Source organism: Chaetodon trifascialis, chromosome 16 (assembly GCF_039877785.1).
Source record: "Chaetodon trifascialis isolate fChaTrf1 chromosome 16, fChaTrf1.hap1, whole genome shotgun sequence".
NCBI classification, from domain to species: Eukaryota; Metazoa; Chordata; class Actinopteri; order Chaetodontiformes; family Chaetodontidae; genus Chaetodon; species Chaetodon trifascialis.
In genome coordinates, this window is record NC_092071.1 from 15,389,728 (window position 1) to 15,413,436 (window position 23,709).

General features: G+C 42.6%; 1 protein-coding gene across 1 annotated transcript; it reads right to left on the reverse strand.

The window, feature by feature from the left end:
• Nucleotides 1-7,345: 7,345 nt before the first annotated feature.
• Nucleotides 7,346-23,568, reverse strand: LOC139344628 (forkhead box protein O1-A-like). The gene is made up of 4 exons (XM_070982940.1): nt 22,793-23,568; nt 11,326-11,517; nt 9,696-10,894; nt 7,346-9,606 (listed from the first exon to the last, which is right to left on the reverse strand). Exons 1-3 carry the CDS (start codon nt 23,390-23,392, stop codon nt 9,719-9,721), a joined length of 1,968 nt encoding a protein of 655 aa, XP_070839041.1. The 5' UTR covers nt 23,393-23,568; the 3' UTR covers nt 7,346-9,606; nt 9,696-9,718.
• Between the last annotated feature and the right edge of the window lie 141 nt (nt 23,569-23,709).

A 23,709-nucleotide genomic window follows, 5' to 3' on the forward strand; every position in this document is an offset into this window, starting at 1 on the left:
TCAAGTTGAGCCGTAACATGCGGTGGAAATGAGACACAAAGGTCTGGATATCTTGAGCCCTGCTGCTTGATCACCCTTCACACTGAAAAGTATTGGGTCAAAATTGTAATCAATAATATTAATAATGGCTATTGAGTTATATTCAGTTCCAGAGTGTTGGTACTCTGCATGCTGCCTCCTTGTCACGATTTACTGAGACATTTAGAATGAATGGAGTCATTAACATTATTGGTTACTCCTTTGCATTGGGGGACAGTAACTAATTACATTTACGTACTTGTATTTTTCACTTCACCATTTGACACCTATAGTTAGTAATTACTTTAAATAATAGATCAACTTATGAAATATAGTGCCTTCTCATTGATCAGAAAGAAGTTCACATTAGCTCCACCATGGCTTACACATTCATGTATCAAGAATAATATTAATAATTAATAATGGCAATGGAGTATTTTTACACTGTGGTATTGTTACTTTGCTCTTCTTCCAGCACTATGATACCAATTCTTGCATGAAGATAAACAAACATGTGGTGAAAAGATGAATCCAGCTTGGCTCATTTGCCTCAAGATATTTTAAACAGAACTCCAGGTCAGGTGAGGAGAACTCCTGTTCAGTTGTAGCCCCCAAGCAACACAGAGCTTGATCTGCCATGAGGACACAGTCGCTATCTGTCTTTCTCTCTCTCTCTCTCTCTCACACACACACACACACACACACACACACACACACACACACACACACACACACACACACACACACACACACACACACACACACTCATTCACCTTTAATGTGAGATGGAGGTTGCAGTTGTCGGAGGAAAAGGGAAATACCAGATGTGACTGACACTACTGGTTGATCTCTCCGAACATGCTGTGTGTGTTAGATCTGACACCTTTCAGACGTCTCACTGTTGTCAGGAGTCACATTTGAGTTATTTTCTAAATGTGATTGTTCACACCAGAGTGCAGCTAAAGGGCACAAAAGGACAAGCTGAGGAAATGTGGCCCTTCAGAGCAAAGAAGTATCACATTTAGTTGTTTTGGGCAGCTGTCTCAAAACTGTACAGCTCAAGCAGAACAGCGTCACTAACCGTAAAGAGCTTTGAGCAGCGTAAACTGTAGCTGATGTCACTTCCTGTGATAATAAGCATAGTGCAGATCGGAGAAACTGGTGGAAATATTTTCTTCAAGGATATTACATGGGCTCTTCCTCGACCCTTCAGCAGAGGCTTTGGAGGGTCAGCACTGACTCTGGTGAGTGGTCAATATAGGACTGATGAAACACTGGGTTAACTTTACCCAGTACCAGTATTATTTTTCATATTACTGTTGGGTTATTTACCCATATGGTTATATCGATCCACTGTTAGACTCAACGTAGTCCAGTTTTACTTTAAAACTGTCACATTTATTTTCACTTGTACAAAACAATGTGCATATGACATTCAAAACTGCAAAGAATACACATAGTTTGACTGTATAGAAGAAATAACCTAAACTCAGCACTCCGTTGGTGCTACATTGACCCACATTAGGTCAATTTTGATCCAGTTGTTTAAATCTGTGTCTTATGATTGTTATACTAGAGTGCTGTCTTATCAACCAGCTTCTCCCTCTGAAAAGCACGTATGCTGTTTGTGAAGACCAGGAGCATTTTGTCAGAGCAGTTTTTAAACTTACAAGCACTCATGATCCTGTCGCCCTGAGCCGAGATCCAGCCCTACAGTTGTTTGCACCCATGTGGACAACCTGATTTCCTGCTCAAGAATCATGTGAGGGGCCTGATCAGCTGCTGCCAGGTTAATCTAATCATGTATTAATCTTCATCCCGGCCTCCCTCTGAGAGATGCAGGGATGGATCGCAGGTCTAATGCTGAGTGTGCATGTGCATATTGTCTTTTATATTAGCACAGCTTCAGTGGCCCAAACCACCTAATTTCCTGGCTTTGTGCCTCAACCACACAGATAAATTAGCCCTGCCCCAGCTTGCTTTGCACACCTCTGGGCCATCAACCCCTTTGGGAGAAGCCATCGCCAAAAGATTCACCTTATTTATACAAGCATGGCAGGAATAATCTTCATCAGCTCTGATATGCATTGAACAAGCAGTCATCTTCCACTCCGTGCAAGATGTTAATAGAGGCTCTGCTGCTTTTTCTATGAGTCAGTTAGGGGCATTAACCAGGAGTGGGAGCACAGAGGGACCACCTAAACCACATCTGTGGCATCAGGTAATGTTTGTGAAACAAACTGTAAATCTTCCATTATGTTTAATGAGTAATTAGTGGGCAGCAAGAAAAGTTGGCGGGAACAGACGTTTGACATCTTCAGAGCTATATTTTAGATGAGACGATACCACTCTCTGAAAATGGTGTCAGGCTGCTCATCTAGTCCAAACTGCCAAACAGCCAATATGCCCACTATACAGTTAGCTGTAATAAGTTAGCTAAAAATGGATGCACCGGTGGTGTGTGTGTGTGTGTGTGTGTGTGTGTGTGTGTGTGTGTGCGCGTGTGTGTGCGTGTGTGTGTATGTGAAAGTGTTTCTGTGTGAGTTTGTGTGACAGCTGACTCTTTGACTGATCTGAGAAACCAGAAACTCTATTCCTCTATGTTCCCTCCAGTCTCTCTCCCTTTCTGAAGCACATTCTTGCAGCCCTGGAATACACGCCTCATTTTCTGTCTGCACACGGTAACTCTCAGCCAGAAAAAAAAGTAGGTGTAGATGCTTCCCTAAATGCCAAACTATTTAAGTCTCCAATACTTGATCGTTAGTATAAGTTGAGAGATAGGTCATATGTATGTTAGAGAGGCTGACAAGACGCTCCCCAGTCAAACAAATAAATGACGGTGGGTGCCCCTTTAACCCCACTCAGCCACCCACCCAGCTTCTTCTTATACACTTTATTGACCAGTCAGGCAGGAGACGTGACCCGACGGCTCTGGAAACAACCACTTAGAGAGGGTCTTTGTGATCTGCCTCCCTGCTGTTGAATGCCTCTCACTGCGTGATTAATTATGTGTGAAACAGGCTGTGTGTGTTAAACTGGCTATTAAGAGAATATGATGGAGGAAGAGAGTGATGGAAGAAGAGAGCAAGCAAAATGACATTAGTGCATATTTCTTGATGACGACAAGGCCTTCGAGATATGCTGCTGTGTGTGTGTGTGTGTGTGTGTGTGTGTGTGTGTGTGTGTGTGTGTGTGTGTGTGTGTGTGTGTGTGTGTGTGTGTGTGTGTGATTGTTGAAAAATTAAGGTTGATTGATGGTTGATTGATGGTTTTGGTATTAACTCAATAATTCATATCTTAAATTGGTTGACAAAGTTGGACCAATGAAACATTGCTCCTACACACACGCGAGCACACCGCACACGACTCCTGGCGTAACTGTATTGTGGCCTCATTTCATACAGGAAATGAACCCGATATCACTGACATCAAGTTTGTCACATCTGACAGAAACCAAAGTGTGAGTAAATGTTGAGACACTTTAATGATGTGCTTTTCAGCAGAATATGCTTGAATAATTCCTATCTTCAATAAAACCTGTTAACTGTGAGAAAAAACTTCAGGTTGCAACAGGAAACACATTAAACATGAAGATGAGAATTTTACAATTTGTTCACATTGTTAAGCATTCACACCTGTTCAAGCTGTGAATGCTAAACTTAGTCAGCAGCTACTCGAACATTCACAAATGTTCTGTGAAAACTCCAGGATTGTGGCCTGGTCTCATTAAGAATCTTAATCATCTCCTGCAGATGTAGAAGAAAAGTGACAATTTAAAACCACATCATGTAAGAACTGCTTTTTTTGGCAATCTGGTGCCCCTACAGTGTATCAGTGCATTTCACTTTTCCACCACTGTCACAGCTGGAAGTGCATTTGCTATGATTATACTGCCTGTGATCAAACTTTGATAACCCCACCAAACACAGAGCAAGTGCAACACAACACATAACTTTGCAAGCCAGCTAACATTTCTTACTAGTCCAACAGCAAGAAGGCCAGCTCGGTGTCTGTCATTCAGCCTTTTATTTCACAACGCTCTCGCCAATGACTAAAAGTTAGTCAGATATTTACTTTTGTTCAGCCTCTTGAACCTGTCACTCTTTGTCTGTTCTTAACCTCCTCCGTCAACATCCTCTTTGGTCTCCTCAGGCAGCCATGATGTCTGTAGAGTCCACTGAATCCAGCTCCATTGTTGCTGTTCCACACCAACATTCCCTCCCTGGGTCCCCACCACTCCAGCTTTGAAAACCTCTTCCTCCTGGCAGTCCAAAGGTCCTGTGGTAGTGGTGATCATGATTATTTTCTTTGCTTTTCTTCATGGGGACTGCACCTTCTCAAGTTGTGTCATTAGCTATGGGTGATCATTTCATTATCTGGCATTAACGTGTTCTTTTTCTCTCAGTATGTTCACTGTATTAATGTAATGCATAGGAGTGGCCAATACCTGGAATTAACCTCTGACCTTAGACAGGGGAGTGTGGGTTCACTGCTATAACTGTTTATTAAGAGCATATTGTAAAACTTTAAAACAGAAGAGAAGGCGACAGACAGTTGGAACATAGCTGCAACACCTACTGTTGCAGCCCTGTGAAAGATAACACCTGATTAATAAAATGTGCAGCCACAAACCATGTCACTCACCATCAAAAGTGAGTCCACCAGCCACCACGAGCTGCACTGGGCCTACTAGAGGCAGTGAGAGACTAAAATGACCTGTGCAAAGAGAAACATGGTTATATGTGATGATTACAGTGCTTCTATGAAAACTCTTTTGCTTCTAGTCGCCACAAAAGAGTCTCTAGTGCACAATAGATGGATGATACATGAAGCTCAGAAATAATTTAGCTACACGAAGGCAATGAAGAAGAATGACATGACTGTTAAGATCTCACTCTACGTTTACACGTAGCAGGGTATTTTGGCCCCTCCGTTTTCAAAAATAACATCGTGCACACAACATTGTTTTCAAAAATGTTGTCATTTACATGAACCCGGATAAATACGCTGTCGAGCACATCATAACTATGTCAAACCTATGGGCACGAGTGTAAACATAGGTCGCTCGCATGACGTTAAGTATTTTCAGTCGCATGTTGTGACATTTGGGAAACCTAAAACGCTGTTTAACCCTGTTTACACATCAACACATAACCGGCGTTTTCAGAAATCTCCACTTTGGCCGGAGTTTTTAAAAATGATCGTTTTCTATGAGTTTACACTCTCGTGTAAAGGAGAGGCCAAACCGCATGAAAACATTTGCGCTTTCCCTAAATGTAAACGTAGCCTAAAAGTCAGTCAGTTAATATCTGACTGACGTTTGAACTTTTTCATTCTTCACACAGCTATTCTCCTCACTTTTTATGTGTAGAGATAAATGCAACACCATGGACATCTTTGTTGGAGGGCTATTCTAAAGTGTTTGCAATTAATCTGTATGATTAATTGATTGAAGGCTACAAAGACACCGGTCAAGGCAGCTCTCCATCTTGCCTTCCAGTGTCGTCCCAAGCTGCTCTAACTAATGCTTTTGATTAACTTAACCTTCTGTTAAGGCCCCAACAGCAACCCAGGCCTGTGCAAAAGGTTTGGTTTGGTTTCATTCCTTTATTGCTCTTTCCACAAGCAAATGCTCAGATATCATTTAAGATAACAACCGTATGACGTGTATTGTCGAAAGACACTTTACTTCTACAGGCTTTGAAAGTATGAACATATCAACCTTAATGAACTGACCTGTGGTGATAAGTAGTAGGGTCAGCAGCAGTTACGTTAGGCTGGATGAGGTTGGGGTGTTCAACTTAACTTCCTGGGTGACACCTGCACATCTTCAGCATGCTGTGAGATGTGATATCTGCACTGGTGACTGATAATTGTCTCATTCATTGGAGGACACATTTTCTAAATACTGTTAAAGGACAGCTGAACAACAAAAGAGAGCATACTCTGAGCATAAGATTCATATTTGACATCTATTTTTGTATCATTTTGTATCCCAAAAATCCCCAGTCTAAGTGACCTGAAACTGAAGCACTCAGTGAGTCGTGTGACCTGGCTTGACATCTGAGGATCTGGATGAGAGCATGTGGGCTGCATGTGTGCTTAATGATGGGTGTCTGTCCTGCACGAGCCTCATTCCTCAGAGCCAGCTTTGCTGCTTAAGATGCTCTGTGTCTGGGGTTGCATAATAACTTCAAGTCACGCTCGGTCAAGATGTTCTTAAAAATTACAGTCTAAAGAAAGAAAGGAGAAAAAATAGATAAATTGGGAGAGAAATGGAAAAGGAACAAAGAAAGAAAGAACAAGAAAAAAGTTTTCCTGGTAGAGCTGAAATTCTTAGAAGCAGGAGTTGATGAAAGCAACATAAACTAACATGTTAAGTAAAGGTGACGGCACAGCTATCTTAGTCAAAGTGAAAGCACTGTGGCTTACAACTGGTGTGGCTCTGTGACTAATAAACACTGACCATATGCACAATCAGAAAACAGATGCATAACTGGTAGAATTTATTGAATTTTCTAGACATGAACACAAATCTGAGATTTCTGTACTGGTCAATTCCTGAGAAAGACACAATTCTGTTTTAATTTTCCCTGAAAATGCATTAAATTTATTGCCTGATATAGGCCTCCTGAACAAGAAATTCACAGGAACCCTGAAAATAATGTGTGAATGGACACTAAACTTCTATATTAGTGAGTAGACTCAAAACATTTCCAGCTTGTGCATAATGTGCATACTAATGTGCATTTGTCACAGCCATGCCCTCAGTTCTTTCTTATTTTAGAGTGAATACTTGGGTTAAGGTTAAGGTTAAACAGACTGTGTGAGTGTGTGTGTGGTGTGTCTGTGGCTTACCTCCTGGCTCCAAGCTCTGCTCCTAATGCACACCTGCCATCAATCAACTCGTCACCTCTCTTGCCCTGCACACCTGCCATTCATCAGTTCATCAGCCTTCCAGTGCATCAGCCTGGGCTCTTCTCCCACTTGTCCCTGGAATATTATTGTAACCACAGCAGTAGCTACCTTCAGGCCAAACACAGTGATTTTTCTATTTTTCTGTGTTTGCTCTCATCTGCCTGCCTGTGTCTCCATTTAAAACTCATTTTGTCTCCTGTGTCTGTGTTCTGCATTTGGGTCCTTCATTTGGGACTTCAACGTATTATTTTAAAAAGCTGCTTTAATAAAGACACACAATTAAGATTTTGCTTTTCTTCCTTTAATTGCAAGTTCACATGGTGATTTATGCATTGAATGGGTTACATAGAAAACAGCATTCTTTCAAAAATACCTGGATGTGGACAACAAAATAAGACTGATGCCATTTTCCTGAAAATGTGTGTGTACATGGTTTCTGTAATGTCAAAAATTACATGTAAAAATGCATTATGTTCTCTTTATATAATGAAATATAACAGGCTCAAGCTCTTTCTTAAGCATTAGAAAATCTCATTTGTGTCAGGTAGCTATTTGACCCATCAAAAAATGCTCCCATCACACATTTACTTTTGATAAATTTTAATAATTACAGAAGTAGCATTCTAATTCCACTACATAATTAGATTGTTTACTAAATTCCTTTCCTTGAGTTTGTCTGAACAGATGAATGTGCACTTTTAAACAGTCTTTCAAAATGATTAATTTCACATGAATTCATGGTTCAAATGAATTACTGTGCTGTCAAAATATTTACTAGGAACTAATGGCTATAATCCTCAAACACAAGAAAACAGATACAAAGGCACACAACAGATCACTCTGAACAGGTCCAAACAGCACCAATCAAATAAAAAATATATGTACAAAACTATGTCAAAACTGAAAGACAAATTCAATACATTGCTCACTGAGGAAAATGGCAGGAAAAATTGCTTCAACACTTCAGAGGTAAAATATTTTGAGGTATAAGTTGTTATATATTTATTGATATAGTTTGCACTGAGATATGTAAACAACCATTTCTAACACAATCATACACACTATATAATACTAGTCTTGTAAACCCTTCATATACAAAAATGCTCTACCAAAGAAAAGATAATGTACAACATTTTAAGTCTGTGAGACCATGTAGCCACAGTGAAATGTGTCTGGTAGAGGAGATGACTCTTTGGTGCATAAAGGCTGTAGCTGCTGGGAATTAACAGTAAATAGCAAGCAAATCCTGTGCTGAGCCAGTCAAACATTGACAACCATCATCCATTTCAGTTTAGGATTTCATCATCAGCCTCTGTGTCACGCAGCTCAAGTCAGGTGACAGTCAGACGTTTTCTTCAGTTTATCTAACATATGTGGTTTTGAATTCATTTCTTTTTCATAGGGCAACATCTCTAATGTATGTGTAATTTCCTTATTTGATGATAGTTTAACTGATCAAAAAAACAGCTTAGCAGTATTTAACTAAATAATAGTGGGGGCCTATATACATACAGCATGGGCACATATTTTTACAAGCATACAAAGTACAAAGCAAGAATCCAACAGCTACGATTAAAATAAAAACATAAATAAATACCCTCATACTGTATATGAATGACAAATTTCATTTCATTTCACTCAGAGATGCAGCTCGTCTCACAGTCTCTAAATGACAACTAAGGCTGAGGAGAAATGGCTGATGTTTGACTTGAGTGCTAAACTTGTGTACCTCCACATCTGTCTATAAACATTTAAGCTGTGTGTAGAATCATATTTTCAGGATATGTGTCACAATGCAGGTGATACACCAGGTTCTGCTCGATAAACCGGTGCATCATCTGCATAGCGACACACATCCTTTTAAGCCTATTTTAGCCTAATGATCTCACCTCAAATGATCTCAAATTGAAGCCTTAAAAATCGACATTCTTGTCACTGATCATGATATAGGATATCAGATTCAGCAGGTTTTGAAACCACGAAAATGTAATATCAAGTCTTCTTTAATGATTTGGATGTCATTTTCAAATTATATCTAACATTTTAAGCACTGGTCCAGTGGTTAAGAAGTATTGCTGTTGCTGTGTTGGCCCCAAAATACTCCCAAAACTGGCTCCTTTCTCTGGACGGTATTAAACTTCTTCCACTGCCTACAGAGCAGCATGTGGCCACTAACTTCTTACTGAACTATTGTGTCCTCACTGCACCCTGGAGCCCCACAGGTATTCTCAGCTGGGCCTATCAACTGCTGCACACTATGTCTTAAAACAAGCAGTGAGCAGTGTTGGCCCAATGTAGCAGACTGTCTGTCATGCGTAATTTACTGTATATTTTCTATATGCCATGTATCAGAAAAAATAAACAAATATATACATATTTCTAGTTTTGACAGGCTATTGTAAACAAGGATAGTTAAGTTGTTTCTCATTCATTTTCTCTCTGCAGAGCTATCTTAAAATCCTTTTAAGCATGTTCACTGCTCTTGTGTCAGTATCAGCATCATGATAAACGTCTTTTGTTTACTCTTAAATGTCAAGTAATAACATGCACTGTTATACATGGAGCTGCAACTCAAGACAATGTAGTCAGATGCTCTGTGGAGAGTGATGGTGATGGCTTCTTTGGATTTATACTGTCCAATCTCTGAATGAAGGTGATGCTGAGAAAAACCTGTGAGGGAGAATGGAAAATGTTCAGGACATTTTATTTGTTATAGTTTTAATATATGCACTTACTTCCAGACTAATTGTCATTCTCACCTGTTTGTGATCCACCCTGCATCCTAGCCTGACACCCAGCTATGTGTGGTGGTCTTCACCCTCTGGGGAAACCCATGAGATGTAGTTGCAGGGTCAAAGTTAAAGTCCAGCGCTCCGCCATCCATGAGGGTGTCATGGAGGACAGTCTCCATGTCACATTCAAACCTCTCAATGGACATGTTGTCCAGGTCACTGGGCAGCCGCTCCTGATGATGACTGTGTGGATGAACCAAGCTAAGTTCCCTGTAGCCATTGTTGCTGCCGTAGCTTGCCGAAACATCATTAGTGTGTGCTGGGTGTCCATGAGGCAGCTGCATGCATGTCCTCAGGCTGGTCATTCGAGGAGGGGCCCCTGAAAGACTAGTCAGACTAGTCAGCGGGATCATGTTGCAGCTATTCAAGTCTCGTGAGGTTGCAGGACCCTGTCTACGTATAACCCGTGGATTTACATGAGGAACTGGGTGGGGATTCATCATTTTTACCTCGTTATGACCCCCCATATGGCTCTGGCTGCTGTAAGTGGGCATTAGGCAACCTCCCCTCCCAACCTGTGACACCTGTGTATCCCTAGAGGCCATCATGTCCCTGCTGGCTTCTGCATCTGAGGTCAGCAGCTCTTTGAGGAGGCCAGCAGGGCAGATATACTGGTTCTCATAATCCCCAAAGCCCAGCTTGGTCTCTGGGAGTGTCTGCATGGGAGCAGGGGACAGGGAGTTCATCCTCACCTGGCTGTACATGCACTTACGGTAGTCCTGTGGTTGCGGGGTCAAGCCTGTGGAGCTGTAGGGGCTACTCTGAAACATAGCAGCATTTGGGGAAGGTGAGGAGTCAGACCCCAGCTGAGGGGGTTTAGGAGACAGCAGGTTCAGGTTATCCAGCAGACTCTCCATGACGTTCTCTGAGCCATGTTGACCCATGGATCCAGCCACTTCAGACAGGCTGGGCAGGGTGGAGGTTATCTTGGTCCCCGCCGCTCCAGGATACATCATGTGGCTATCAGAGTCCCCCAGGTCATCCTGTTCAGAAGGGAAAGGGGAATGGCGACCGCTCAGGGTGCTGGCGTCAGAGCTGGCACGTGTCCTGAATGAACTCCAGGCTTCAAAGTCCTCGTTACTGTGGGAGTTTGGGCTTCCCAGCCAGTTAGAGTACTGGGAGCCAGGGCTGCCTGCTCCTCCCTCAACCCCTTCCTGTACAGCCATCTAAGGATAGAAAAACATTAAAAGGTCACATAGGCGGCCATAAAAATTACAAGTGTATCATTAACTGAACATCAAAACTACAGGAAGTTTTTCAGGGATACACTTATTTGCTTTCTTGCTGAGAGTTAGATGAGAACAGCAATACCACTCTGACATCAGAATCTGCCACCAGCTACCAGTTAAATTATTTTTGGTGATTAGGAGGATTAGGATTATTTTAGTTAGAGCCAAGATTCCTGTACATACCCTCCTGTAAAACTACATGTTTTTACACTTCGGTTTTTCCTTGCCTTGCCACACTAGCTGTTCCACCTGTTTCCATTATTTATGCTAAGCTAAGTGAGATTCAGCAGAATTGTGATATATGTCCAAATTATATACCGATTGATATTTTGTATGTGAGTGTAGTGTTAATAAAAGAGGGACTGTACCTTTTTCTTTGAGGCTCTTCCTCTGCTCTTGGCCAGCTTACTGTTGTTGTCCATGGAGGCTGCTCTGCGTCGAGGTGACTTTCCACTCTTTCCCCCCTCTGGGTTCAGCATCCACCAGGAGCTTTTACCCGTTCCCTCGTTCTGTATGCGCACAAAGCGGCTGTGCAGGGACAGGTTGTGTCTGATGGAGTTCTGGATGGGAAAGAAGTGAATCATTTGTATCTGTGGACGTCACGGCTATGTGTAGACAATGGCATCAAAATTACTCCACAACAGGATTTACTTTCCGTACATGATTTTCTATGATACTGAGCAACAAGTTGGTCAATGTCATTTTCCATACAGAGTGGAGAAGAAGCTGGTAGTTGAGCGTGAAGTCAAAGCCAGCAAATGAACAGGAAGTATGCATCCTCCATTAACAATATTATGTCTGCTGAGTCCATTCCAGTCCTTCCTCATGGTCTCCAGCAAAAAACGTTGGTTACTTTGGCATGAGGGAGCGAGGGACAGACGGATAGGGTATGTGGTGTCATTTATTTTACACTACATAAATATTTGGCACGCTTGCAAGACAGATGTCAGTACAGCCAGAGTGCAGTATCTGTGACCGAATAAGTCGACAAAATAAGATGGCATCAAACAGACTAAACACACAACAGCATAAATGAACAATTTTTTCCCCAAACAGGAATTATAATGAAAGAAAAGTACAAACAATATATGGCCACCAACAGCCAAAACAAGTTTATTTAAAGATAGCAGGTCAGTGCTTTTTGACTGTTGAGCCTAATTAAAGGTGGAACGTCTACAAGGTAAAATGACTGAAAGGGAACGGCAGACACGCTTGATGAGGAAAATACATCATATATCTTTATCTAAAATGCATTTCATGAGGCTATGTATTGACCGTCTGCTTTGAAAAGTCCCATGTTGGAGTTCATTAGGGTGGTTATCCTACTCCCTCCTCAATGTAGGCCAAAATCACATGAACTCCATCATGTTTTATCTGTACAGCCCTATGCCAACCTTCCACCAGCAGCATTTCTGTTCAACCAAACTGAAAAAACAGCACATGAAAAACAAGAAACGTGGGTAATTTTAGGAGGCATGCTACAGAACATGTATATTTAACATCTCTTTCATTACCACAATTGTATCTACAATAAACTGACAATGACTTTAGCTGACAAACACAAACTCAGAATCATCCCAGCTGTTGGTGAAATGCATAAAGATCACCCAGACGCCTCTGGGTGTCTGTGTCTCGTCTGAAACCCAGAGTCCTAGCTTTAAAACTAGGCCACTGAAAGAGCACATTCAAAGAAACTTTCCTGAATAAGACAGACTGTATTACTTTGGGTTTAACCAACCTGCACATTTTTTTCTATGTGGTCACATTTGTCCTTGTGCTAACATGTATACACCTAAAGCCCCATTCAGTCCATTTTCTCTAATGCTATGTTATGAACCCTAAAAAGGACGCAGAGGCGCCTCCTGCGGTAATTCTCTCAGGAAGAAAAACAACGCTGGTCGAGCAGCAGAGACATGGTCACACGGGGCACGCCGTACTGTACAGCCTGGACTCTCTAGACAACATCTTCCTAATATGAAACTCATTGCTGCGCTGGATGGGATGGGTACAATAAAAGACCAAAGTACAACACAAGACGTACTTGCAGGGAATTTCCCCTGAATACCCATGTGAACGCAAAAGCAGCTCCCTGCAGTTAGTAAAGCCAGATGTCCTCAACCACAGGATTCAACAGGGATATACAAAGCATGGAGATAAAGACACACATTGAAAACAATGGACTGATTGTCTGAGTGTGTCTCAGAAACGTTGACTTTCAGTCAGAATATGACTCAGAGTCCATCATATTAATATCATAGAATCATGTCTTGTTTAATTTTGATTTATTACCCAATTATTCATTTAAATAACATTAATACTTGTAGCTTTAGAGTAGAAAAAAACACGCATAGTTAAAGGATTAGTTTATATTGAGGATGCCTCTATAAAGTAACATTTTCATTGTTTGTAGCTACATAACCAGATTAAGAATTAAATAATTGTGGAACAAGCCTAAAAATATTGTGAGAATCCCTTTGGATGACTGCTCTAATGTATCCTCAGACTATACAACAGCAGCCTCGTGAAGGCCGATCCTAGAAGTGAAGGCAGCGGGCTGTGCACGAATAAGAATTTTTTATTTAAAAAGAATGTGAGGGGAGGTTATGGAGTTCGAAGTGAGGCTGGGGAGGCTGGGGAGGGTGACAGAGCGAGATGTTTTTGCCGGCAGAGCTGGGGTCAATGAGTTCACTATGTGCTGAACATGAGCTCCTCAGCCGGCGCTGACAGAGACAAGCAAACAGGTTGGATGGAGCAGGAACAGAGAGAGGAGGAGAAGCATCAGATGTGACGTGCCGGGTCCGACTGTCTGTTTTCTGACTCACCGCAGCAGAACCTCCCATCCCCCACCCCCCTCTCCTGAACTGGACTCCTCCCTTCTCTTCCACTGACTTTTAAATAAGGCTTCCTGTGTCAGAGGACATCCTGCACATGCACACTGGACAGACTTGAGGTGGTGTTAACACTCACTGCGTGGCCACAACATCTCAATCTGACTTGTGTTCATTTGAATTCATGACCTTTTGTCCCCCCCCCGCTTTTTTTTTTTCTCTTTTTACATGATCTCGTCCTGTAACAGAAGACAGGAAATGAGTCACTAGTGGAGGGAGATTTGAGCGGTGTGCTGCACAGACTCTAACCAAACGACAGGTCTCGCTCACACGGCTGTGATCACTAGTGATATGCAAATATCTACACCCTCTGATCAGAGCCCACAATAGATCACAGACTGCATGACTGGGTCTTGGGAAGGACTATTCTCTCTCGGCCTGGGATAATCCTTGTCTCAGACAGACCTCACCTCAGCCCAAAGAGAACAAAAGACATCCCCTGCCTCACTAAGTCAGGAGGTGCCCCACTCACACATTGTGTCTCTGAAAGCCCAGCCCAAGTTGGTCTATATGTATCATTGTTGCTAAACTTCTCTACAAAGTGCATTGTTAGAGTCCTCACTTTTAACCAGCTTTGAGGTGGTAAAATATGTGGGCACCTGTAGCTCATGTGAATGTGGGGCATTTAGAAACCTATATGATCTTCACTGACCTTTCTTGGCAACCAGGGAAGTTCCCAGACAGAGATTATAGACGTCTGTAAGAAACATACGTAATTGTTGAGTAATCTATTGTCATATAATTCTGCTTTGCCTTTGCCACTCTTGACTTGAGGGCAAAATATCTTGCATTGTGTTTGTGTGCGGGGGTGGAGGCATGCACATTTTTGTGTGCTTCAGATGTATTTTCAAAGCTTTGTAGCAACCAAAGATCTCTTTAGACTCTTGCTACTAGCCTTTAATGACTTTTATGTGCTAGGAAAATAGATCTTTCATGTGAAAAAGAGAGCTCTGCGAGGAGCTTGTCGCTTCACGGAAGAATAGGTATGTTTTAATGTCCCACTGGTCCTAGGTCAGCGGGTGCAAGGACGCCAGACATGGGAAAGATTTTTTCACTTCTGACATAATCTATTTTCAGTTTGCCCTCCGTAATGCCACATGTTGAATAGCACGCAGAAAATACAGTGCAGCAGAAACCAGTTGTCTCTCTATAGGCTGGGCTGCTGTGGGTCCACCTGCTGCTGCCTGGCTCATGTTAGCACTTAGAAGACTTCAAATGCACCCAATGCTCCCTAAATCATCTGTGATCAATATCATCAAAACAAACTGCTGCGGAATGAAAGGGCTCCTCCTACTCGACTTCAAAACAATCAAACTGACACAGCTGCTGTTGCTTGTGTAGCGAAGCATGAGGCTTGCAGTAACGGTCACAGGGTAAGTAAACAAACAGGGCCCGGTTTGCAGGGACAGGTGCAGCCACAGTGAAAGTGGCCTCGCTTGCAACTGGTCCAAACGTTTTACATACAGCGCCAGACACAACCACAGACAGGACAGAGGATCCCCCAGGAGACTGACTGCTGGAGACCAGCTGCTACTCAAATCAGTAACTCCGTTTTATATCAATGATGAAGCCTTGTGTTTAGTTAGTGATGAAAGACTGAAGGGGATAAAGAATCTATATACATTTGCATCGAATACAAGTAGAGGCCTCAAGTGAGATGTTAGCTGATGTTTGTTGCTGTGAATGCCCCAGAGTGCGTAATAGTGCACTTTCAGCTTGATATTCTTGCATTTGATTTATTCTGCTGTGATCGAGCGTTGTGTAACCTTTTTTTTTTTTTGCATTTTGGTACTTCTAATCAGAGCTTCATTGACCTCGATGGGTGCAACCGCCCTCAGATCTGTCCTCGTTTCTGCCCCAGAGGTTTTCAAACAAAACTTGTAGAAAGAATGAGGAAACAAGTGGAACAATTGTCCATAAATCAAAAACACATTAATAGTGAAATAAGGAAGTATGCTAATCTTTTTGGCTGCCATTGACCAATGCAGCTGGGGCAAACTTCTTGACCAGTTTGTTGTTCATCCAAATGTTGGCTTCCAGAGCTCTCGGTCATGTAGGAAATACATTCTTCTGCTTTTTTCTGCCCACTTCTGCTAACTAGCTGATTGCTAATTCACAGTGGCTTCCTATTAGTGATACGAGGGTGGTATGTCTGAAATCAGCATCACAGCATGAATGATTATTTTTACAGTGACACAGATATGGTAAACGTATGCACTCACATATGAGATAATGAAACCGATGTTCAGTGTGTGCATTGCCCCGGGCAAATCTCTTCATATATGTAAGACAGAAACTTAAATACCTAATACTGTTCATTATTATTTCAAATTGGTCAGAAGCACTCATTTCATAAAACATAGAAACAACATGTTCATATCATTATGATACAATTCTGCTGCACGATAATATTGATAATATTATTCTTGTCAAATTAACATGCGAGGCGGGCACAAGAGCACACGTGGTCACGTGATACCAGCTGCTATGTCACCAACTGCTAAATAAAAAAAGAAAAAGAAAACCTCATAGCAATAATCAATCTTGTATGACAAGTTGACACTGCTTGATTTAACATGTGCACTGTAAACACACTGCTTCTTCATCTTGCACTGCATGATTTTGCCTAACACAGTGCGCAAAAATAAACTTGTAGATGGCTGACAGTTAGAAATGTCAGTCATATTACAACCACTACAAAGCAGTTGTATATCTGGCGTAAAGACGAGAGCACAGCATTTGCAGAGATTACAGTAAAAGGACGAGCCACTTCCTGACAGTGTCTTCCTGTGCACCCCTCCCCCCTTTTTCCTCTGACCCAGGAAGCGTAAGCAGAGTTGAAAATGAGCGTGGGACCTGACTTTTCTGTTACAGGGCGGTAAAAAGGCGAGCGCGCCTGCAGAAAAAGGAGAGCCTTGCAGCTCATTGTGGAGACCAGGTCGCCTCTCCCTGACTCCAGGCACAATGCAGGCTGCTTCATTAACACTGAGCATCAAACCGAGTGACCTACTTCTGCAATGGCTTCAAAGGGGGACCATGAAAAGGGATGGGGAGCTATGTGTTCGGGGTTCAGCTGTAGATAAACAAGGTGGCGACCAATGAGAATGATAGTTAAACAGTTAAACATCCTCACGTGATGTGTTATTGATTAAAAAAAGGACGCATGATTATACGTGAATCATACAAAATATTCAGAAATACCAAGCTGATTAAACTTCATCTCTAATCTTTCTCAGCCTAATCTTGAGAGTGGCATTCTTTGCACACTTTACAGGGTAAAAAAAACTTGTTTGCAGGATTGGACACTAATCTCAATTACTGTTGATCCCGTTTCTCTTTCTTCACACCATATTTCTTTGCGTCCCTCCACACCCATGTCCTTTATTTTTTGCATAATGGATGTGAGGCCAGGTTCTTTTTGAACATAATATAGAGGGAGATTATTGTCCTGTGCAGGGTGGAGGACAATGCAGAAACCCACATGCCACAGATTCCACAGACTCACACACGTGTAACAGCAGACTGTACACAGCCTCAGCCCACAGCCAGCCAGCCAGTCAGCTGACTGCTCCCCTCCTTCTCTCCTTCCCTGCTCTTCTTTGAAAGCCCCTGCCCCAAGCCTCCCTTTCTTCATGGGGTTACTTTAAGCTTTCAGTGGGCCTCTTAAGTTCAGGGCAGACCTCCCTTTTTAACCTTGTGATCCCAAGAAAAATAGCTGGCAGTTATTCTGGGGTTTTTTCTTCTTTTAGTAACTTATTTTGTGTCCTGTTAAATTCCTACGCCAACAATTAAGCACTCTCAGGATGATTCATTTAAAAACTGACTCTTTACTCAACAAAAAGAAGAAACTAAATTAAACTCTAGAAATTCTCTAATTGTATTGACAACTTTGAATAGTCTACAGCAATTCTAGCTCATCTCTGAGGCTCTTAAATACACAGTGGTGCTTGTCGCTAAATACAGATGTCGGCATGCGACCATGCTCACAATGACGATGCTCAGTTTTGCTAAAGTAATTTGCACTTAACTCAAAATGCAGCTGAGGTGAATGACAATGACATAAATCACATCACAATGACATAAAGTGCTCTGATGCTAGATTAAAAGTCTCCATCCAATAGTTGTAGAGATATTTCAGTATGGACCAAAGCGGCAGACCATCTGGCGTGACTAAGGCTTATTTACGTGGGTTATCTGTGGAATAAACTTAAATTTCAGGTAGCTCTGATTCATTCCTTTGTTAATACTTGTGTATTATATATTTAGAGTATTGTATCGTTTCATTGGTCAAATTATCTCAGCTGGATCAAAGTCAGTAACTGAAGCCATTGTGGGACAAATGTTAATTCATAGCACCATCACGCACAATCATACATGTAACTCGCACTCAACCAGCAGGCACTTTCATCTGCTGTCACTTGGTCTGAGGGGTGTTGTGTAAATGGTGGTAGAGTGAGATTTTCCACTTAGCAAATCAGCTCCTCCTGAATAAATACCGTCAGTGTGGTCTGTCAGTAGTTTCCACAGTATGCAAACATCAGGCACCAGATGGCACAATCAACAGGCTACTGATCTCACACTGTGTTAAATGAGATGGTAAGATAAACCTCTTCACAACGGGCAGTGATTGCACACATTACTGCAGGCTGCTGCCAAAACTGCATAGTAATCCATAAAGCACTGGTGCATAAATACCCAAACTGCCTTATATCAGTACAGCACTACGAACCAATGGCTTTTACACATTTCACCTTTAACAAGTTCAATTGTACTTTCTTGCAATTTACATGTTTTGAAATGAACGCAGAAGATCTGTGCCAGTTAAACTCAGGGGTGCCACTTCCTGTTCCATTATTTAAGGTCACAGTTCACTGAGAAAAACAATGGCGGAACCAGTAAGATGGTACCTTGGGCGCTGCACACTGTCACTCATATAACAACCATTATCCCAGGGGAACCAATCCACCCAGTAGGCTGGGGGGGGGGCTCTCTTGTGGCAAAGGCATCACGATCAAGCAATTTTTAGAGGAAAAACAAAAAAAATCTCCATGACATGAGGGAGACAGGAAGCTGTAGCGGCAGCAGCAGCATCGCCCTCGTCCTGCCCTCCACCCACCTTCAGTTTTCTAGGCGGAGCGGTATAATCATCGATGTACAAACTCAACGCCCTCCACCCACCATGAGGTCTCTGGCTTATCTTTATCTGTCATTACAATCAGGGACGCTCACGTATGTGGATTGTAAAGTCAATATAAAAACCAGAATATGACACAAAACATAATAACAAGCCGACTAATGATTTCTTTTAACATGCTGTGGGAATGCGGATTGGAATTAAATGACTCCATACAAAATTAAATGCACAAAAATGATCTATACACGGCATCTCCTATTGGTTGCTCCTCTTTTTCCAGCCCTGACCCTCGTGCTTTGCAGGGCGGGGATGTTAACACATGGCACTGTTTTCCATCCACTCTGCAGGAAATGCATCATAGTTCATTGTGGGGGGACTGTCGTGTTTTTTTAACAGGAAAGTGCAAAAATAACTGTTAGCCAGTGGTTCCAAGGCCCAGCGAGTGTGCCAACATTTAGGAATGCAGAGGTTGAAGTAGAGATGTGTTGATTTAATATCAAAGATAAACAAGCTGGAGCTATTGTTCTTGATGAAAATCCATAAGGACTCTGTGGCTTCATTGATTGGCTACAGCAGAACCTTTCATTCTAACACTGAGCTCGGTAGTAAGCAAGTAAAATGTTCACCAATAACAAAAAGCATTTTAGCAGCAGGATGAAGTAGCGGGTCCAGCTACTTGCAGTGCAAACAGTTGTATTAGAAGGTCTCTGCCCTGCTGATGTGCCTTTGAACATCACAGCTGATCTGTAGGTGACCTTGTGTTGGAAGCAGGCATAAGAGAATTATATCATTTATTAGATGGTTGCACTCAACAAATCTGGGATATTTGTTAATATATATGTACTTATTTAGTTATGAGGGTAAAACAAACAACATATGATAGACTTTAAACCAGACTGAAAATCTACAGCCATGTGAGGCTGTACTTAAACGCATCGCTGCTAAACATGCTAGTTGCATGTAGGTATAATGAGCTGAGGATGATGGGGATGTCATAAACTGCGCAGGTATTTGGTGATAAACTAAAGTGTTGGACAAACTGAAATTTGAATCTGATGAGGGTATTAATTAACAGTTATTACAGTTCACTCTGTGGGGGAACATGAAAGTATGCGGCAACAGTTAAGACATTTCTCTAGAAACCACAAATGGGAATGTCACGGTGGTGAGATCATGAATATCTGAATAAAATTTCATGGCAATCCATCCGATAGGGTGGAGATATTTCAGTCTGGACCGACAGTGCTGACTGTCCAGTTTAGTCATAGCGTGATGAGTTTAAGACGCTGATTGGTTGTTTGCACTTCTAGTTAGCTGTCACTGATTGTAGCTATTGTTACAGACATTTATCACAAACTGTGCATTCTAAAATCAATACCGGTAAAATAACAGATCTAACAAATAAAAAACGTGTTATTCAAAAATATAGAGGGACCGCTGCCAGTTATTTACAGATCTTGGCACTGAAAGCACAGCTGGCCTTATTATGAAAAGTCCAGCTCTCTGAGCTCTACTTGAACAAACGCAAACACCTTCAGCAAAAGGCCTGAGAGAGGGCAGAGGAGGAAGTGATGGGATAAAGAGCAGTGATCCCTTTCTCCAAGCTGTAGCATCCGCTGAGGAAACTCTAGAAGACAGGGACACAAAGATATGAGCGCACAGCTCAGGAATGGAGGATGTTTGACGTTGTTCCCAGCATTCCCTTCTCCCAGCCCCTTCCCCTCCGACACACTCCCCAACACTGATTGAGCTGTTTGTGTCGCCTCCTGTTATTGTCGCAGGAGCTCCGAACGGTGCGCTCCATGCTGCTTCCCGGGCAACACTCCGCTTGCACTCCCGCCACCTATATGAGCACTTATATGCAGCAAAGTGCAGTTGAAGAGTTGCAGAAAGACTAAGAAAAGGAGGAAGAGGAGGTTAAGGGAGGTGTAAGTCATTGTACAAGCTGTGATGAAGCTTTTCACAAGAGGGTGTTCAACAATGAAAACTATATTTGATTGAGGTTCACAAAGGCATTTCCTGGCATAACCTTGAAATTACGTCTCAGGAGAATGCAGGGGTTGGAGAGAGAGCTGCGAACTGAAATACGAATTTAACTTTTTTAATTAGCCTCTACTTTGGGTACATTTTTACTTTCTCTGTCTGCTTTTGTCCATTTCTATCCATCACGGCTGTGTAACTTCCTCGGCAAGACAATATCAAGACCTGGATTGACATGTTTGCTTTGCCAACTTTTCCCTTGTATTAAATATTTCCAATACATTTCCAGGCCGGAAAACACAGCTTTCAAATTTCGGGGCTGTAACAGGTTTTCCATGACCGTGGAAATCCTGCATAGACCATGAGTCAGTGTGTTTTGTGCTAATAGCAGACTAGATTGTTCCCACTGTTTGCTCGGGAACAGGAAAAGATATATCTGAAATTTGTGTTGATCCACACAGTATTCCTGCACATTAACCAAACTTCAACCATCACTCAGTCAACTCCTACTGTCACGCTGTAATGAAGATGAAGGTCGCTCTGATGCCCTCAGCAGTCTCCATACTAAACATGACATTATTTGTGCAGTGCTCGACTTCAGGGTTGTACAGAGAGAACAATTCTCAGGCTCATGTAGGGGATGTTTACAGGCAGACTGGCTGGCTGGTCCTCTGCTGCTTTAGAGCTGCATGTTTCCTCACTGACACAGCAGAGGGGTGTGTGTTACCACTGACAGAGGAAACCACTCCAAAATATCAAAGGTTTCTGAGATGAGTTCAGAAAAACAGCTTGTTTTGCATTTTTACGCAAGAAAAAATATTTGACTCTCTCTCTCTCTCTCTTTCTCTCTCTCTCTCTCTCTCTCTCTCTTTCTCACCCTGATGGGGAAAATGAGAGCAAAAGTACAGTATCACTTTCTTATTAATAATCATTTCTAATGAACAACTACCACTGACCAATGAATGTGCACTCAATATAGACCTGAAATAGGAGTTTTCAACTGAAAATGGAGAAAAGTGTATGTAGTTCTATTCTGGTGGAGACGACAGTTTGCTTTGAATACAAAGCCAAGCACTCATCCATGCTGCCTGTCAGAAAGGACTTAGTGAGTGGACAGTAATGTTAAGGCTAAACTGTTTACTGCGTTACCGCTTCCACAAACCAAGTGAACACACTGCTATCTAGATGGGATCAAAGGATCCTTTGTGCAAACACATATAGGTCAGAAAGGTGCCTGTGCACTCTCTCTGTGGGTTAAATTGCTCAGTCATGTTGGACTGACCACATCACAATGGGTGATGTCACACCAGGTATTTTGCAGCTGACAGTTGGGGAGTAGAAAAAAAAAACACAGGCTAAGAACATTCATTTTACACCTGTGATTTTTCTATGTGTGAAAACCTTGAGGCCTATTAGTCTCTATTTATTCCCCATTAATATGACAGCATTCAGCAGAATAAGATGGGGCCAGTTTTTAAAGTACTGTGTACAGTTTGAGTGGTTTAAGTGACCTTTTCCTGCTTTTTATGTAGCAATACAGAGCAATGAAACTGCAAAAGAGAGAAAAAAAAGTTTCTTTTCCACTTTTTCCACATTAAGTAGAGCAGATGTTGCACGGTATGAATTCATTGTTTTCTTTAAATATCCGTTAGGAGCTCTTGAGCGTCCTCTCACCAAATTTACACACGCGCATGTTTCACGGTTTTAGTTTTGATTTGGGTGATGTTCTTAGTGTTGAGAGGTTTCACAGCACGTTCATCCTCAACAGCTGGATGATTCCGTGCGCGCGCACTCACACTGACTATAAAGCCTCACGCGCACGCGGTCACTCACCTTCCAGCCCGCGGAGCTGTTACTGTCTCCTTTATCGTTGAAGTAAGGCACGCTCTTGACCATCCAGTCGTAGATCTGAGACAGCGTCAGCCTCTTCTCGGGCGAGCTGTCTATCGCCTTGGTGATCAGGTCAGCGTACGACATGTTGCCCCAGGCGTTGCGGCGGGACGAGCTGCCCTTCCTCTGGCCGGAGCTGCTCAAGGGTGAGACCCCAGGAGGGGGCACCTGTTGATGAGGCGGCAGCTGCGGCCCCGGGAGCTGCTGCTGCTGCTGCTGCTGCTGCTGCTGAAGATGATGGTGGTGGTGGCGACGGTGATGTAGATGCGCACAGTTTCCCTCCCGACACTGAAAATCATTGCAGGGCAAAGGTGGTTTCTGCTCAGCATACTCTTCATAGTCCTCCTCCAACAAGCCGAGGTTACTGATGAACTCGGCGTTTCCTCCCGGCTCCTGCTGCACCGACGGTGCCGGGGAGGATGTGTTGGAGCTGGCCGGGTCGTTGAGCTCCGGTCTGGGCAGCGGCCAGGTGCAGGACCGCGGGCGGGAGAGAGGTTCAAATTCCGGGTCTATTTCGACCTGTTGTGGCGGTGCCTCAGCCATGTCAGGGTCAAAGCGGCTCTTACTGTCACACAGACGCTCACATACAAAACGAATATGAAGTGATGAAAAAAATCAAGCAGGTGAAAAAAATGTTGCGTTCAAACACCAGCTTCCAGTACTAAGCGAGAGATTTGTAATTTCAAAGTCAGAACTGTTTCGTTCAAGGTCCTCAGTGAAGTTCACACCATCCTGCACCGACTAGTTGCAACTCTCAAGTCTGCCGCTCTGACAGTGACACCCGCACAGAGTCTGATGCTGCCTTCACGGCCCATTCACAAGCTCCGTCTTCTGATCCAGCCCCTTGACGGTGCATTCAA